Source organism: Bos grunniens, chromosome 9, assembly GCF_055505025.1.
Source record: "Bos grunniens cultivar Pamir isolate PY7600 chromosome 9, Bosgru_T2T1.0, whole genome shotgun sequence".
NCBI lineage: Eukaryota > Metazoa > Chordata > Mammalia > Artiodactyla > Bovidae > Bos > Bos grunniens.
The window spans coordinates 33,302,328-33,321,749 of record NC_141173.1 but is presented as its reverse complement, the minus strand read 5'-3'; the positions used below and the strand labels follow the sequence as shown (position 1 = coordinate 33,321,749).

Here is a 19,422-nt window from a genome sequence, read left to right as displayed (position 1 = left end):
CAAGTTAAGTATTACTAATACTATTTTCTTAGAACTAGAGGCACTCACACAATGATCTATCCTCTAAGGTTCATTTTCAAATGAATGTGTAGGCAAACTTAAAGCAGACTTGCTAAAATTAGTTTGTTTTTAATAATTCATCTATTTCCATCTTATAGTTTCTTAGTTAATAAATGCTACTCTCTGGAATGCATATCCATGTTACACTATAGCTTCCCCCTCTAACATGCCAACCTACCAGAGAATTATAACTAAAGAGGTCCAAATCTGAACCATCTGTCACTTAGCAGCTTTGTCATATTTGACAAATTACTATAAATCATGTTAGGGTTGTATTTCAAGTCCCTAGGTTTTGAATGTCAGTAATCACTGGCAATTGATAATAACCAGAGATCCTTATTATGTAAGGACTGAAAGAAAAAATGCTTGAATAGTACTGAGCAAAATGTCAAACGTTCATGCAATTTACTTAATTTCGGGTTTTCCTTTTAAGCTGTAAAATTTTCCCTTAGCAATGTTCACAGAGGGCCTTTGCTGAACATTATTTCTCTGATAGTTTTAGCCGATTCTTTAAATAACAAGAGATTTGTTTTAGCAAAGGATTTATCTTTCTTTGGAAGAAGCCAAAATCATCTCCATTTAAGGACACATAAGCAGCTGCTGCAAAAGATTTTAGTTACCCATAAGAAAGTGAAGCAGGCTGAGTTCACTTTGCTGTAAGCATTTTAAAAATTAAAAATAACAAGTAGCTTCTCCAGAATTACAGTCGAGATTTAAGAATCAGAATTTGGAGGAGTGGTGATTTTAAGTTAATCTAATATATAAACAAAAAAATTGGGGGGTGGGGGACAGGAAAACGATGCCTGGTTTGTCAAAGGAATTCTTTTCTGTTCTCAGAAGTTCAAAAGATCATTTCATTTACTAAAATTTCATTTACATAGTAAATTTCAGGAAAACAACTACTGCATTAAGTGAGGCACACCATTTTAGAAATACTACTTAAATTTCCAGACACATGCACATCTATCGTCAATAAAGTAGCATTAACTAGGATGCCATTGATCAGTTTTGTGGGATTACATCTTTTTGGCTAGAAAGTTACTCCTGATACTATCAGCTTACTGGAATTTTAGTAAGATTTTATGGCAATTTACTGCAGCTGGTTAAAAAACCTAAATACTTAAATTTGAAAACAACAACTTTTCTTGGGGTGATATCTATCAGTTTAAAAAATGAGAATTAATGTTCGTAAATACATTGCTATTTTTAGAGCACTAATTGAGAAAACAAAAGTGAACTAACTACATTTCTTGGTTCTTACTTTAACTATAAGATAAAGCTAATTTTTTAAAACCAAAATCAGATTTCTCATTCTGGCTTTCTCACACATACTCTCTCCCCCATATACAAATAGGTATGAGAAAAGAATAAGTTGGGAAAAAATAGGAAATTTGATTCTGTGGCAATTTAATTATTATCTTGTTACAAGCTAACAATATGAAGCTTCAGTATAGCAACAACAACTCAATGAAAGCTGTTTGGCTTAAGGCAGTATTATTATTCTCACTCTATTAAAATTCCTATTATTTTAACAATTTTAGTTCTTTAACATTATCACCCTCAGATTACAATTACTTCTGAGCTGAAGATGCATGAACCTTTAAAAAAGAGCTTTCTACCACTCTGAACTTTTTCACTTATCTCCCACATGCTTTTTAAAGTTAAAAACAAAAAAATGAGGCACAAAGTGTTAATGACCTTTCCATACCTAAGGTTAAGATAAATGACATTCTAAAATGTTTGGCTGTGATAAGACTATGGTTAACCAATCATAACTTCAGAATTCCTGTGTGACATCATAAGACCTCCCTGGAACACTTTTTCTCCTCCACCTACTTCAATTGTTCCCATAACTCTGGTAACAGTCAGAAAACTTTCCAGCTAAACGTCGGATAACACTTCATGTAACCCACAGTATTCTATATTGTGATCGTCACAACAGCCAAGGTAAGAAACAGATTACATCGATTATGGCACTTTCTAGAACTGAAACTTACTGAACTTTTAAAAAAGAGTTAATCATATTTTCTAAGTTTCAGTTCAAATTTAAATAATAAAATGTCTGACTGACATAAAGCTTAATTTCTAAATAAATGTTTATCTAAGCAGTGATAGTAAGAATAAGACAACTTAGAAATCATAAAGGTAGCATTCATCTTTGATCTTGGTTATTGGTTTGTCATTTTGATTTAACTTTCATTTTTATTTTGCTGTTCAAAAATTATTATCTTGTTACAAGCTAACATTATGAAGCTTCAGTATGAAGCTTTGCTGTTAAATTTCTGCCAATTAAAATCTTTCAATTATGTTACCATGTTTGGTGCTAGTGGTGATTTGATTTCTCTATGCAAAAATAACGATTTCATTTTGCTATGTGTTACTCTGTTGAGAAGTAGGGTGGGACTGGTCTACTTACATCCAGAATTTTATGAACAGTTGTGTGACTGTACAAGAGGCACATTAGTGGCATGACTACTCCAATATTATTCTGATTCTTTACAGTGAATATTAACAAAGTAGAGTTTAAGAAATATATCACAAACTACTTTTACAAAGTCTAGTCTACTTCTATTAAAAAAAAGCTTTCAATAAATCGATTTATTTATATTAAATTCAATATTAAATCACAAACTAAGACTTTGGATATTTCAAAACACTCGTCAAAAATATGTAAAATTCTAAAGTTACAGAACATTAATTTATTTTAAAAATAATTGCCATACGCTTGTTATTTTGGTAGTACATGTATTCCTAAGAATCTCATTTGAGTGAATTTGAAATGAATGTTTATTCTGCCTATTAATGAATATATTTTTATTAAGTTACTGTCCTCCAGTGTTTCCTCTCTGGCATTTAGAAGGTGGGGAGCAGTATGAAAAAAATGCACAGGAATGGAGATGCCATCATAAATTTTATAACTTCTGCTTATATTCTTTTCCACTCTAGATTCTTAATTTAATATACAAAATGTGTTTTCATTCTTAACTTCTAGTCAGGGCATAAAGGATACTGCATTGATTTTATTTCATTAGTTTTATTTTTATATATGTCAAAATAAAATTTAATTCTAGAATTCTAAGTTCTTAAGACAAATGTTAACTCTACTGCTTTTAAGAGATAAGAACTTTGCATAATTCCATAAGCAGCTTTCCTTAAGGCATCTACAAGCATGCCTTTCGTTTTTGTCAAGTGCCTCTAAGTGTCCTCATATTCATAAAACATTTTTCCTTTGATATTACTCAAGAGTCACTCAGTGTAGGTGTGTTACTTGAGCAGATTTGTACATTTTTACTCAAATATCCATCAAATAACATTCTCACACTTCAAATGAGATGTTTATGAGTTCTTTTATAGTACCAAAATTTCACATTACATAATTGCTCCACAAAGTTGATAATTTCTAGAAAGAGCAGAAATTCTACTAAAGTTATCCTTCATGTGTCCAGATTAACAGAAATTACATAGTTAGTGACTGTGACCCAAATTTTACACATGGTGTCAAACACTATGTCCTAACTAGTTCATCTCTTTCATAAGGTGAAATTTAAATACTGTCTTTGTTTCATGCAGTTTAAAACTAAGTGCTAAAAAATAAGTCTGATGAAATAAAGTAGGAGAAATGTGAAATATGTTTAAATTGTGAAAAACTGAGTGAGTTTTAAAAACACAGGTAAGAGCTAGAGTACTTTGCTTAAGTAAGCAGAGTCGTGTCACTATGATTTCCTAAAACTCAAACATCAAAATTATTTTAACAGTATTCCAGTGGACATAAAGGAAAATAATGTTCCAGAAAAATTGCATTTGGTTACATATTATTTCTTAATCTCACTAATTAGAAGAATATTTGAATGAACAAAATAGTTCCCCCAATTTTAATATACTAGGTAAAATATTAACTATGTAATGTATTAAAGTTTTAAGTAAAAATTAGAGTATCTAAGTTAGACTGTATACTTCTTACAATCCTAGAAACAGTTAATTAAAGCTTCCTTCTTCTTTAACAATTTTCTAAATGTACCATCCACAAATATTTCATTTGATCCTCTTAATTCCCAAAAGTTTGACACTCCATCTCTATTTTACAGTTTAGGAAACAGATGCAAAAAGGTGAATTGCCCAAGGTCAGAGAGCTAGGAAATGGTGGCGCCTTGGCAAGAGCCAAGATTTTAAGACTCTACACCACACACACATCTCATCCACTGATCAACGGCTTAAAAATAAATCAAGACACTGGCAAAACAAAATGAACTCCAAGTCCTCAAATACTATATGGCACTCCAAAAGGCAAAGTTAGGGGATACAACTTCTATTTTAATTTAAAACCACTCCATTTCATTTAAAGTTAAATTTATGCCTGAGGCATGATGTCCTTAATCACCTTTATAATATTCTTCTGATCATTTTAAAAGCTAGGGATATAATACTTATAGATGTCCCTCAATTATTAAGCGAAACATCTTGGAAGACAAAATTCAAAATAACTGGCACAGACCTTAAAGAACAGTAACAAGAATAATCAAAGTTTCTTTTTGTTTCATTGCTAAAATACTCATGTCTTTAATCTATTTAGCTTTGATATCGAAAACGCAGGTTAATTTCTCCTCAAAACTTTCCCCAAAATTGCGTTTGGTTACATATTGATATTGTTTCTTAATCTCACTAATTAATTAGAGATAGGAGAATATTTGCATAAACAGAAACCACACTTGCATATTTTATTCCAGTTTCATACTAAATTCTTAGCTTTCCTCGGTTTCATTTCTGACCTCCCCACATCATACCATTTAAAATATTCAAGCCTATTTGTTCTGCAGTGCTTGAACAGAGGAATCTTGCTTTATTTATGCTATGAAAAATCACTTTCATCTAAAAGTAAGAATTAACACAGTACTGATCATACCAGCAAAGAAGAAAATCTAAAGGTTAGAAGTCAAGTAAGTGATGCTTATAAATTACAATCAACTAAATGAGATAGTATGTATCTTTTTGAACATTTTCAGAAATAGTCCATCAATATTCTTATCCTACATAATTCTGAAGCATGCAGCACCAAATAAACACAACAAAATGAGGCCTGGGTGTACAGCTCCATCCCAGTATACTTGTAGTCAACTGAGGACCTCTAGTGCTTTGTAAATGCATTTCACCTACAGGTTTTTCCCAAAAAGGGTGGAGAGAGGGGACCAACTTACTCATTAGTGGGGGTACATTTAACTGGCATTCATTTTCCTTAAAACTTCCTCCCCACATGCTTTTCCCCCCAAAGAAGAATCTGAAGGTTAAAGAGTATTTTAATTGCAAATAAATTAATTTTAACATAACGAACAGATACTAAAGACAAGCCTACAGATTGGCAACAGCAATCTGCTAATTTCAAAGAGAAAAATCTCTACGCTGCTGTTTAATGAAGTTCCCTAAAGGCAGGGCTTTGAACAAGGGAAACATTTCATTATGAGATCAATCTAGGGGTTGAGGATATGTTGATTTTTATGTTTACACAATTCTTTTCATAACCAGGCAGAAGCAGTTTGAAGACTCTTTCAAATAGCCACTGTGGACCAACAAAGTTCTGGGAAGCTGCTGTTACAAAATAACTTCTAATACAACTTCCAAGTTTATTAGCACTGCTGCTGCTGCTGCTAAGTCGCTTCAGTCGTGTCCGACTCTGTGCGACCCCATAGACAGCAGCCCACCAGGCTCCCCCGTCCCTGGGATTCTCCAGGCAAGAACACTGGAGTGGGTTGCCATTTCCTTCTCCAATGCAGGAAAGTGAAAAGTCAAAGGAAGTCGCTCAGTCGTGTCCAACTCTTAGTGACCTCATGGACTGCAGCCTACCAGGCTCCTCCGTCCATGGGATTTTCCAGGCAAGCGTACTGGAGTGGGGTGCCATTGCCTTTTATTAGCACTAGGGAAGTCACTCAGTCGTGTCCGACTCTTTGCGACCCCATGGACTGTAGCCCACCAGGCTCCTCCGTCCGTGGGATTTTCCAGGCGAGAGTACTGGAGTGGGTTGCCCATTTCCTTCTCCAGGCGATCTTCCCCACCCAGGAATCGAACCCGGGTCTCCTGCATCGTAGGCAGATGCTTTACCATCTGAGCCAAAGCACTAGGCAATCTCAAAAGAAAAGAGATCCAACCAAAGTGAACTTGTGGATGCCAACTAATTGATGACAAATCTAAAGATGAACTGGTCTGATTTAATTCAACAACAACAACAAAGATGCATATACAATCGCTTCTGGATTATGTGCAAAAATGACTGCAGAGTAGGGGAAAAATAAAACCCTCCAATAATCCTAATACAGACAAATCCTGTAACTCAAACCTATAGAGAATTCTAATCTTCCGAATCAATTTAATGGGAAAAATTTTTCAAAAAATTATCTATCAGACGATAGTCTTAGATGTGTATTACTTGAAGTTACTCACAAAATATCCCCATGTTTATTTCACTAAATGCATAAACAAGCAGACAAAAATTAAAGGGAAGCAAAATTCTGAATGCCACAAAGAATTTAAAGAATTCATGGTTTCAGCAGAGGGAGTACTGAAAAAAACTGAAGTTCAGTAAATTCTGCAAAGCACTGAAGTGCTTAAATTACAGGTGGGAATTACTGTTCAGCATTTATAACATCAAAGTATCAATTGTAAGCAAAACCTAATGCAGACACCAAAAAGTTTTCAAAGGTCTATTAAGGTTCCTTTTGCACAAGAATGCATCTGATGTTACCTTAAGAAATAGAACTCACTACAAAGTGAGAACTGCTGCCGAAGCTGACCCAAAATGTGGCCTAACATGACACATGGTAAATGCTGAAAGATTAGAGTTGTAGTTTGTTCTCTCTTTCTTCCACCAAATACTGCTGCATTCACAGCTTGGCTCTAAGAAAAGGAAGGGAAAAAAAAAAAGACTACAAGAGTTCTAAACTCACAGGATAACTGTGTGCAGAGAGGAGGAAAAAGAATAAAACACCTGACAACCATGCCATAAATTATGATGGAGTGAAGGTCACAGACAGCTTTAAAAATAGGGCTGTGCTGTTCCCACACACAGCTTTTCAATTCTCAACTTACAACCGGAAGCCCCATCTGGTAGGGACAAATTCTGGCTTAATTACTATCATATACATTTTGGAAGTTCAGCAGAATTAGGACTCAACACATTTCAGACCGTACCACCGTCAAATAGAACTGGGCCCAAAATACTGCACGCACAAAGCTTAACATTTCAGCACGTAAACAAGATTTGTTTTGGTTTTAGCACAAGGTTATAAAGTGACTATTTAGAATTATAACATATTTCTAAGTTTGACAAGAAACAAAACAGTATTTTTGGTGGTCTCCTTTATACCCAATTTGTCTCCAGGAACTTTTCTGACAATACTTGGCTGAAGTATTATGAGATCATCTTTTAAGTCTATCCATTATTCATCATCATCGGATAGCTCATTTCTTCAGGACAAACCTCTTTGTATTTCATAAACACCAAATACCCACTTGTACAAAGTTCAGTTCACGTTAATTCTGTTAGTCACTAACAATAGTTTATTTAAGTTTTAATTTCTAAAGTAAATATTCTAAGCCTCATTTTCCTCATCTGTAAAGAGACTTGAGAAGAATACTGGACATTATGTTTATCAAATTCTATGACCTAAATGATTCATCTGTTAATCAAAGCACTATCTTTGATCATTAAAAATTTTCTAAAAATATTAAAGTAAATCAAAATAAATCACCGTTCAGCTTCACTGATTTATTCAAATGTTACTCATTTTGCACTTAAGCACTAGAATACAAAGTAAGCCCGTGAATTTTTATACTCATGAACAGGAAGTCTAGAAGGAGGAACAGGCATGCAAATCAACATTACAGCACAGCCCGCTAGCCACATCTTGATACAGGCAGCACTAGAGCCCTACTAAAACCCAACGGAGGTGATAACCAATCCTGCCTTAATGAGTAATGGAAGGTTTCATTAGGAAGTGATATTTAAACTGGACCTTAAGGATTAACTGAAGTTTGCCTGGCAAAGAATCAAAGGTAGAGGCTGGGGGAGGGGAGACATTCCAGGCAGAGCCAGAAAAACATGTGCAAAAGACAATCATAAAAGGGAATGAAGTATTTATGGAAAGGTGACACGTTTCATGTGACTAAAGTGTCGCTCCCCGGTGTCAGGGGAGGGGAGTGACTTCATGATGAACTGGCTTGCTCTTCCTTTTCCATGTTGTATCTCACAATAACTTTAAAATTCAGGGCTTGTACACCATTTAAGTCCTAAAGCTTCATAAAAATTAAGTTCAGATAGGAACTACCAACGCTCATTCTTTACAGTCTTCTAGGTTGTGCTCTGTTATATAAAGAGACCAGTCAAGTTTATATAAAAAAGTAATAATCTTCTCCACAATTACCCAACAGTAGAAACCCACTACATCTATAATAAGCAAATATAAGCTGAAACAAGTTAAAGAACTTTTTTCTTAAAGAACAAAAGAAAAACCCTTTATTTCTTTATTTGGATCTCCTCACTACAGGCTAGTCTATGAAGGAGACCACAGGGTCTTCAGCCAATGGAGCCAAGCTGAAGTGCTGAAACTGTACAGAATCCAACCAACCACTGTGTATCACGTGGTGTCTTTGCAACAGTAAATGAGTTCTAACCTAATCTAAAGATCAGGCCTAAAGATCCTTTCTCATTCTTTCAGTTCTTCCCTCTTCTTCAGCACTAGTCTCTCTTGCAAAATACAGCTGAAGACTGAGATGGGTCTTCATGAGATGTACAACCACTAGGGAGAAAATGAAACCAGGCAGCTGGGCTAAGGCAGTAATATCTTGATCAGCAGAGATGTATCAAGGAATGTTAACAGTTATTATCTCTGGCAGTTAATTATGACTATTTTTAAAATTCCATTTCTAATTTTTCTTATTTCAAAATACACATAAGTATCCTGACTGACAACAAATATTGCCAAACTATTACCTCTGGGCACTTAACTTACAGCTAATTTTTAATCTACTGAATATACCTAATTTTCTACAATGATGTACTGTTTTAAGTTTTATTTTGTTTATTAATCAGCACAGATAATTGATCAGGCAGCAAATAATTAATTAATTAGGCAGAACAGCTTGTGGGAGCTCTGAAAGAAAGCAAATGCAAACACTGTTCGTAAGTATAGGCCCTTTGCAAATGGCAACTATGTGTAGTAGACAGTGAGACAATGATAATTTTATTACTATGCCTTCTGAGTCTGACAATCTTTAGTACTTAATATCATCCTGTTAAAATGCTACTTAAAGTAGTATATTTTACAAAGCTATAAAATCGTCAAAACAAATGAGAAACATTTCAATCTATAGTTCTGGTAAAACACTTCTCATTGAACTATTTTATTTTGGAGTGAAGTCAACATCTGTAGAATAATTTATTGCATGCATTTCTTTTTATAAAGTTTGCTCTGGAGCTATTTATACACTGATGCTCAGAACAACTGTGCTCAGAGAGAAAACAGTCTTAATGAAATAACACATAAGAACTTTGGCCCAAGGTAGCCCAAGACAAGCTGCATCCTAACCAAACTATACTTCCAGTCATTTTGAGAGGAGGAGGCCAAGACTGAAGTTGCTGCTGCTGCTGCTGCTGCTGCTAAATCGCTTCAGTCATGTCCGACTCTGTGCGATCCCAGAGACGGCAGCCCACCCGTCCCTGGGATTCTCCAGGCAAGAACACTGGGGTGGGTTGCCATTGCCTTCTCCAATGCATGAAAGTGAAAAGTGAAAGTGAAGTCGCTCAGTCGTGTCTGACTCTTAGCGACCCCATGGACTGCAGCCTACCAGGCTCCTCAGTCCATGGGATTTTCCAGGCAAGAGTACTGGAGTGGGGTGCCACTGCCTTCTCCAAAGACTGAAGTTACTATACCCCAAATATAAGATATGATGGTACCATCACCAAAAAAGACAGAGCCTGAGCAATACACAAAGACTATAGAGGTATTTGATGTTGTAAATACAAATTAGGTTGAGGAAGAGGGATTAACACAGAACAGTGTTTTACCTGTTCAGAGGATAGGTCACACCTATGATCCTAAACCATTTACTACTTTTACATTCCAGGCTACCAAAAAGAAGACGCACTTGGCTGGCAGCTTTTTATCTTTCTCTTGAGCATTTGAAACTCCGGGCTCCCTGCCTTCCTGGTACCATGGATAAAGTCCAGTACCTCACTCGCTCTGCTATAAGAAGAGCTTCAACCATTGAAATGCCTCAACAAGCACGTCAAAATCTCCAGAACCTATTTATCAATTTCTGTCTCATCTTAATATGTCTCTTGCTGATCTGCATCATCGTGATGCTTCTCTGAAGTTCTGCTGCAATCCCAGTGCTGCCACTTACCACCATCTGCTTAAAATCTGTCATCCCATGAAGAAGGGGAAACAATACTATATAAGAGACCACTTCCTAAATAGAAGAATTTCTTTGTGAAAAGGTCAAGATTTGGAACAGAGCAAATTGTTAGCAAACGTATTCATCTGCTGGATGTTGTAAACATAAGAAGGGCTTTATTTTCAAAAATTAACTTTAAAGTGACTATAATGTAAGTGTGCATAATGTAACTGCTAATTTTCTAAACAGACCTTAAGTTTCTATCCCAAATCTTTCCTAAGGATGAACTAGGAGTTTAGTTTTGAAACTGCACTGCTAATAAGTTCACTTCATATAGAGAGCATCAGCTTCACACTTTGGGATAAATATAATTTATATTGTACTGTAAAAGCCTCTTGGATGATTTATTGAGTATTTTTCAGGTCCTCACCAAGTATATCAACATAATCATTCAAATGAAATATCGTTTGAAATACTCCTCATATCTGTTATCTTGTTTATCATCATACAGAAGTCTCCATAGTAACTCTATCAGACCCTACACTCTAAAACAGAAATTATACTTTTTCTACAATACCCTAATATTTTAAGTTTATGAGAATTGAGTAAAAACAAGCAAGACCATACCCTTAGATAATAAAACAACTAATCTTCTCAAAGAATTACCGAATTTTAATATGTGCAGGTAAACCATAATCTGTTCTCACCAGGACTTTATGATCAATAGACAAGAACTGTTGGCTAATTTAACATCTGACAGTGTGATTAGCCATAATTACTAATACACTAGTAGAATAGAACCTCTCCCTTTAAAGCACTATAGCTAATTACTTGAGTTAGAGCACATAACTTGCCACTGGAATCATAAAATTTTAAGATTAGAATGATTCTACAGGTTGTCTTCTATTTTAATCTCACGCTCATTGTAGGCAAGCAAAAGAATAACAGAAAAAATATTACTTCGAGCATCAGAAAATGAAAATTTTAACTCTCTCTCCAAAATCAACAAATTCTTAAATTTTAAAGTAAAATTTTTATCCCACTACTGTTCATGATAAGGTGTAGCTATTTTTCTTAATCTATCAACCAGGTTGTAAACACCTATGTGGTAGGCCACTCTACTACACTAACCAGCAACACTAATCTACAATGATTTTCTTGCTGAATACATTTCAAGTTTCTCTTCATTTAAAAATATCTTCCAACTACTCATAGAACAATAGAAGCAAAAACTGGTCATTTAAAAATTTCTTCAAACAACTCATAAAACAGAAGCAAAAGCTGGTTTGGAAAATACATTCACAAAAATCTGGTACATTGACTTGGTTTAAAATTAAGTCTAAAACAGTTTACACCTATATTACATAATTCAACAATTTTTACTACAGTTAAAGACATACTACCAATATAGTAATTATTAAAGGAATAGACGTAATTTACTATAAAATTTGCCAAAATATGGTAAAAAAAAAATTGGAAAAGTCAATCTTGACTATGGCTTGTAACACAAATGCTACTAACAAAATAATGAAAGAAATATTACTGTTTTTTTTTAATCCCTGAGAGGTACTAGAGATAGAAAGGGGGATAATGTTGGTTCACTGATATCTGAGAACAGAGGTTTCATACTGAGAGAGGGATTTCTTAAGTCTCACTATGGATCGGATATCCCTAATATCAACCAGAAGAGCTTATAAACAAGAAGTAATTAATGCATTCACTTCACTGGTGTCAATAATTACCCAGGCAAAAAATAACCAAGTTCTATAATTAATTAGCTGCAATGATCCTAAAAACAAGTGGAAATTTTGAAATAATAGGTTCTAGCCTTTTCATTATGTTGTTCATTACAAACATCAACTTTAAATCATAAACTGTGAGGTTATGGAGCTTTTCCAAAGTCAAACAGAAATAAGAATTGTTTTGTTGTTCATTCTGCCTTTAATAGAAATTAAAACCTTATACTTAAGGATTACAGAATACTGTAACTCAGATTATATTGTAAAATAAATACTCATTCTTAAAATGGAACTTATTTATTCTGTTTATCATAATCTGTAAAGAGTAAGATACAATGAATTATGTATTTTAAAAACTTATATACCAAATGCTCAAATTCTAACCTTACTTTACAGGGAACCAAAATGGAACTATTTTTTAAATGTTTAATGTTGCCTTTTATATTATTTGGTTCAAAATGTTTATTTAATTCAAATCACCTACATTAAAATGAACCTTCTTGAACTCAATGAAATTGCTCATGATTGATATGACCATAAAACAATCTATCTATAAGGAGTTTTGATTTTGTAAGCTGTTTTCAGTAACTTCCCCCAAATAAGATCAAGATTTTCCTAGTAGAGACACAAGAGGGCAGACAGACATAAAACAATGAATTTCCTGCTAGCTAGAAATTATTTACCCTTTGATTATTTTTGAGTCTTCTGGCATACTGCGAAAACAGTAAAATTTCAAAACAATTTGCTCTTCTAAGTAATAGCACACTTTAAAATGTCTAAAGATTATGTGCCAATACTATATAGAAAAGATGATGGCTTGGAAAAAGTCAAACACATTAATAATTTTATTCATTAAAACATGTATAACAAAAATCAATTATGCATTTTAGTTACCTAGTGAATGTCATAATGTCATAGTCTATTTGTTGAGAGTGTCGAAGTTTTCACATCTTTCAATATAGTTATGTAAAATTATCTTAAACAGTAAAAAAAAAAAAAAAAAAAAGAGGGTGCAAAAAAAATAAAAACAAGAAAACTTTCTTTTCAGAAAATGTAATAGAATACACAAAATGCTCTCACATTAAAAATAAACCATTCTTATGTCATGTTAAGACAAAAACCAAGTCATTTAAGTCATTCTACTAAATATTTATATTTTTCATTTACACAGGAGAAATCTTCCAGTAAAATACGTTGAAATCATTAGGTGTCAATATCCTGGATGATCAAGCCCTTCCTTGTTTAAAACAAGCACAAAATTTTATCTTCTTCTTTTTAATGTCTGCAACACAGTACTCAGAAACATCCTACAGAATATAAGAGAAGAGCAGAGCTACTTTGTCAATAAGAGACCACTCCTTCACTTCTGTCTGGAAGATCCACTGTGAGCTTACAGGGATTCAATGGATCGTGTTGTATGTAGAAATATGCATCCTCCATTTCCTTCCCACCCCTCTCCCCATCCCCCAAAAAGAAATGCAAAAAGGGCTTAAAAAGGGACACAGTCTTTCCAGAGAAGACAAGAGTCTGCTGTTTGTTTTCCTCTTACGTCACAGTTTTTGTAGGGTTAAACAGCTTTAGGCAAAGGTGGGAAGAGAGCTGCTAATGTAGAGCAGAGGAAAGAACCAAAGACTATGGTGGACATGTACATGGAGACCTATATCCTAAGGACACCTAAGGACACCCGATGCCTCTCTTCATTCACAAGGGGAAATGCTTCAGAGTTCTACACCACCTGTATTCTAGCTAATTTAGTAAGGAACTATGAGAAACAAGGAACACCATGCAAATAAGACTGTGAGGCTGGCTCAGTAGATGTTCAGGACTGAGTTCTAAGAAGAGAAACACTTTCATGTCGCAATACTAATCTTTTGAGGGAGTAAAAGGAGGAAGGAGGCTCTGAGCATCAAATGAGGTAAAACATTCTGACAGCTACAAAAGTTCTAGATAAATTTATGGTGATGTTAGATTGTGACTCTCAGCCAAATTCCTTTTCTTAGCTGTAAAATGTTTTGTTTTTTCTTCACAGTGACAATCAGTTGTCATTGAAAATCACATTCTCACAATTTATCAATGGAATAATTATTATTAAGGCTCTTCCCTTTATACAAAAATTAGACTAAAAAGAAGTCAATGTTTTAAAGAGACCTAAGAAACAAGAAAGATGAGAACTTTAAAAGAAAGATATTTGCAAGCTCCAAGGAGAAGGTATTGAAGATTGTTTTCTTCTATAACAGTCCAGGAGAATTAGAAGAGAAGTTGTCAAACATTTCAGTTAAAGTATCTAGGTTTTCTTTACCTGGTTTCACCTTTCTACTATGAAACTTTGAGCTTAAACTTTAAGCACTATAAAGAGACCATCCTAAAGGTTAATCTAAAAGTAGGACTCTCCAAGCACATGCAAATTTTGTCCCTTTTCACCTTCTTCCTCTACCATGCACCAAGAATATTTAAAAATAAGTTTGCTCCACAAAGCACCTCCAAGCTACCTACCCATTCTCTGCATTGCTTCAAGGTTGGGGAAAACTTTGATTACTGAAGAGGATCCTCCCAACAGAATGGAAGGAATGAAATTAGTACTTATTCTCTGAAATTCACTCAAGCTTCTCAGTTACCTCTCTATGGCACCTACTTCAGGTTGGAGCAAAACATTCAGTCCCCTCCCCCAACCATCCCAGGTTATTCCAGTTCTGTGTAAAGACACCAGCTGGAGAAACAACTATCCAATCCCTGTTTTCCTATAACCACAAGCACTTGAGAACTAAAATATGACAGCATTTGATAAATTAGGTTTCCTATCTTTCAACTGCTTGAACAGATAAATCACAATAAATCTGGTTAAACTGCTCTTTTATGATTTGTTATTCAAACATCATGATACATCTGTTTGGTTATGCAGTTTAAATATATATAATCAAGATGATAAGAACTATGTTCAAAATAAGAGTAAAGAAAGCGCAGAGGAGGTGTTAAGGGCTCTCCTGTGAATGGAGCACATTAGGTTATGTGTATGTTTTGGGGCTGTGCTCAGATTCGTGACGTTACTAGATAAGTGATTTCCTTATTCTTTCATAGAATATATTCCTTTAATCTTCATTATTTTTTATTAGTAATTTTAAGTTTTTACTCCAGGGAAATTCTGCAATTTTCGATGAAATCACTTTGTTTCAGAAAACTCTGGTAATAAGAAAAAAATGGATGACAGGATTTATGAAAAATTCTATAGACAATAGGTTTCCCAGTTAAAATGCGCTGCAGACAATTACCTTGGAACAAAAGACATTTTCACATCAAGAAATTTACACATTTACATGTGACATTAGGAAGTACACACTTTTCTTTTTATGTAATATTATCATACAGTACTTTGCTTAAAATGATTAATAAATCTTAAAACCCAATTTTTTTTAAAAGCGCATCTGTTTTATAAACCTGAATACATACCAACCACTGCCAAAGCTTTATCAATGACTTTATTTCCACCTCCTCATTTTATAGATGGCAGAAGCTCTGAAGAAACATATACACAGCGAACAAATATATGAGAAGGTACTCAACACCACTAGTCATCAGGGAAAGTCAAATCAAAATCACGATGAGCTATCACCTCATACTCATTAGAATGGCTATTATCGGAAAGACAAGAAATAACAAGTGTTGGTAAGAATGCGGAGAAAAAAGAAACCTTATACATGTTGGTGGGAAAGTAAACTGGCACACCCACTATGGAAAAGAGTACGGAGGTTCCTCAAAAAAATCAGAGAGCTACCCTGTCTACGATCTAGTAATTCCACGGTATTTATCTGAAGAAAAAGAAAAGACAAACTTGAAAAGATATATATGCAACCTTATGTTCAGTTTTACAAGAATGGCCAAGACATGAAAGCAACCTAAGTATCCATCAATAGATGAATGAAAAAAGAAAACGTGCTCGGTCTCTCTCTCTCCACACACACACACACACACACACACACACGCTAGAACATTCACATAAAACGAAGGAAATCTTGCCATTTGTGGCAACATGAATGGATCCTGACAGCATTATGCCAAGTGAAATTAGTCACCCAGAGAAAGACAAATTATGTTTTTTAAAAAAGCAAACAAAAAAATTACACTCATATAAAGAGAACAGATGGATGGTTGCCAGTGGCACAGGCTGGAGGGGGAGTAAAATGGATGAAGGCGATCAAAAGGTACAAACCCTCAGTTATAAATAAATCACAGGGATATAACATATAGTATAGTGACTGCAGCTAATAATACTGTATTGCATATTTGAAAGTTACTAAGAGTAGATCTTATTTATTACAAGGGAAAAAATTCTGTAGCTAAGTATGGTGATGGATGTTAACTGGACTTACTGTGGTGATCGTTTTATAACACACATATATCGAATCATTATGCTACATACCTGAAACTAATATGTTGTATGTCGATGATATCTCAATTTGGGGGGCAGGGGGGAGGAAAGAAAGAAAAACTCAGGCCCAGAGATATTAAGTGACAGATAAGAGAATCATCCAGATTCTGAATCTGATAAAACCAGAAACAAAATCCAAGCCTTCATTCAAGTTAATGTTCTTTCTATTATATCATGCCAGCCTCCTTTGTTTCTGTTTCAATTTTCTTTAGATTGAATATTTTTTGCTGTGTTTATCCTGATGCTGGGAAAGACTGAAGGCAAGAGAAGAAGCGGGTGGCAGAGGATGTGATGGTTAGATAGCATCACTGACTCAATGGACATGAATTTGAGCAAACTCTGGGAGATAGTGAAGAATAGGGAGCCTGGCATGCTACAGCCCCATAGTCACAAAGAGTCGGACATGACTGAGCAACTGAACAAAAGCAAAACAAATGAGAAGAAAAACAACAAGTCAAGTACAAAGTTTCAAGTTTTCCATGTTAATAAGTCTCAAATATTTTTAAAGTTTTATCAACACAATACTTCTAGAGTTTTATAACATTTATGCTTATTACTGTCCACGGGAAAGGAAAAGTAAAGCAATCTGTGCTTACAGACACACTGTCAAATGCTTACTTCAAGTGTGCTAGTACTCAGAGCATCCACTGGAGGGAGGCAAACACTAGGTTCTGAGCCTTACCTGCATTGGTGTATCCCTTTCTTGCCGAAACTCTTCAATTTGCTGCTGCTGCCAAGGAGCTAAACTGTAAGAGTCCTCTGTAGTTCTACCTTCCAAGGGGTTTGTCCGCAACTGCTCAGTGAGCCACATCTGCGTCCTCACAGAAGGCTGAATGGGAACTCCACCTACTGCTTGCTGACCAAACATTAAATATTTCGGAGATTCAAAAGCCTCTGAGCTTGTCATAATAGGCTTGCTTTCAGGTAAGGCACTGTATGTCATGTCTAAGGCCTGTCTCCTAAGAGTGGAGGAAGAAGCTCTAAAGTCCTCTTTGCTACAGCTCTCAAATTTATATTTGCTGTCCAGAGTTGATGGTCGTTTTTTATTTATTTCCTTATCCTCTAGCTTAAGCATCTCCATACTGTCATGTAAACAGCTAGGTCCAATGGTCCTTAGTTGTGCTGTTAATGCCTTGTCTCTCCCTGTCTTTTCCAAACCTCTCCTTGATTCTTCTGTGTGCACCATGCCACCCTGGCTACAGTTCTCTGGGACGGTGAGTTTGGATAAAGATGACCATTTCCGGAGGGGCCGGCAGTCCTTCATGTCCAGTGAAGAGTCCTGCTCCCCCCTACTATGATTTCCCAATGCTTGCATGAGGCTTATACTCCATTTTGAGCCATCTGATGTCAATGATTCCCTATGTTTGGAAACTGAAGCACTGGAGTTAGACGGCATGACATGGGCAGTAGGAAGAGTAACCAATGACCGACTAGGCTTAAAAGATAATGTGCCACTTGAAGTTGAATGATCTGGAAAGAAAAAAGAATGCCAAATTAGTTGTAATTAACAGACCAAAAAAAAAAAGAGGTAAAATGTAAAATGCCAAAACAAAAATCTGAATATGGTTTCCCAGCACAAGTTTTTCAAAAGCACTTCATCAACATGAGAGACTTACTACTTATTACTGTTACTATTATTATTGGTCATCTGAAACAAATCAAACCTACTTTCATACATTTTCTAAAAATGGATACATAAAATATATGCTCATTTGCAATCTACTTACAGATGAAAATGACTAGAAAACAGGTATATATTCATGCTATTTAACCAAAGTACTATGCCTTCAAAGAAAAATCCATCTCCCCATTGAAAGGTTTTATTCATGATAAATCATTGAAGCCTCAGACACAACTTCTAACTTTACTTAAAAAATGGTATCTCTTAGTGTCTTTCCTCAACTGTGGAAATCTAGGCCCAACCTGAACACTGTAGTACCTCTCCACACTCGAAAGCAAATCAGAAATATGGGTAAAGGTGCTCCTTCAGTAATGGAAAATAAACAGAAAGGGTTCTAGCAATATATTTGCAGATGGAGAGTAGTTTCTACATTCTCAGTCTCCCTTAATGGCATCCTCAATGATCTATTTTCCTAAGCTAGACCACCTGACGTCTACTTTGATTCCTATCTTTCTCTGAACATTTACTAAATTCCCAGGTTGTACATTTTTACTTCCAAAATAACTGCATAGCTATTGCCATAGATCAGACCTTCACATAATACTATCCCAAACATAGGAACAGCTGTAGTAGGCAATATGGAAGCCCAAAGAATAAATAAAGCCCAAAGGGCCTCTACACTCAATGGACTTACTATCAAATGCCAAACCGCCATCAAATATGCCTAACTAAAATCAAAGATTATCATTTTATCACATGATATACAGAAAGTGAAAGTGAAGTCACTCAGTCGTGTCCGACTCTTTGCGACCCCATGGACTGTAGCCTATTAGGCTCCTCCATCCATGGGATTTTCCAGGCAAGAGTGCTGGAGTGGATTGAAAGGTGATAGCAATTTGAAGTGCAGGGGTAGATGGTGAAATGTAACTTTTACAGTTTGTTCTCTATGTCTTTCCATAATGTTTGACTCATATATTTAAATATTACTTATGAGTTTTGATATTGTTTTAAATAAAGTAACAGGAAAAGAAATGCTGAGGAAATCATAAGAAGATTCAGATGAGAAAGAGCCGGGCAAACTGTTTTAAAAATATAATTCCAAGAGGTCTCTGCACAGAATTTAGTCACCTGGAGATGGAAGGGGAAAAATATTACAGATGAAAGAATAAGTATCACAAAATATCACTGTAACTTACCAT

At 35.0% G+C, this 19,422-nt stretch overlaps 2 protein-coding genes across 16 annotated transcripts in view; one reads left to right on the top strand and one right to left on the bottom strand.

Annotated features, from left to right (window-relative positions):
• CEP85L (centrosomal protein 85L) overlaps window positions 1–19,422 on the bottom strand; it is a 161,311-nt gene that overhangs the window by 68,823 nt on the left and 73,066 nt on the right. For all 11 annotated transcript variants that reach the window (XM_086317134.1, XM_086317128.1, XM_086317130.1 and 8 more), the window contains one exon: window positions 17,285–18,072. In XM_086317134.1, the coding sequence (XP_086173260.1) occupies window positions 17,285–17,998 (714 nt within the window). In that variant the 5' untranslated portion in view covers window positions 17,999–18,072. The remainder of the gene's footprint in view (window positions 1–17,284; window positions 18,073–19,422) is intronic.
• On the top strand, window positions 1,924–17,492 carry PLN (phospholamban). Of its 5 annotated transcripts, none has more exons than XR_015132729.1 (5): window positions 1,924–2,007; window positions 10,171–10,651; window positions 13,351–14,094; window positions 15,678–16,375; window positions 16,815–17,492. XR_015132729.1 is itself a non-coding variant. In XM_086317140.1 (2 exons), exon 2 carries the CDS (start codon window positions 10,259–10,261, stop codon window positions 10,415–10,417), a length of 159 nt encoding a protein of 52 aa, XP_086173266.1. In that variant the 5' UTR covers window positions 1,924–2,007; window positions 10,171–10,258; the 3' UTR covers window positions 10,418–12,689. The 5 variants fall into 5 exon arrangements, 1 of the variants encoding a protein (XP_086173266.1); XR_015132730.1 differs by having other exon boundaries at window positions 15,678–15,839; window positions 16,815–17,199; XR_015132731.1 differs by lacking the exon at window positions 15,678–16,375.

What these genes read in the sequence shown, in the direction of transcription:
- PLN (XM_086317140.1), top strand. Translation starts at nt 10,259, where the DNA reads ATGGATAAAGTCCAGTACCTCACTCGCTCTGCTATAAGAAGAGCTTCA.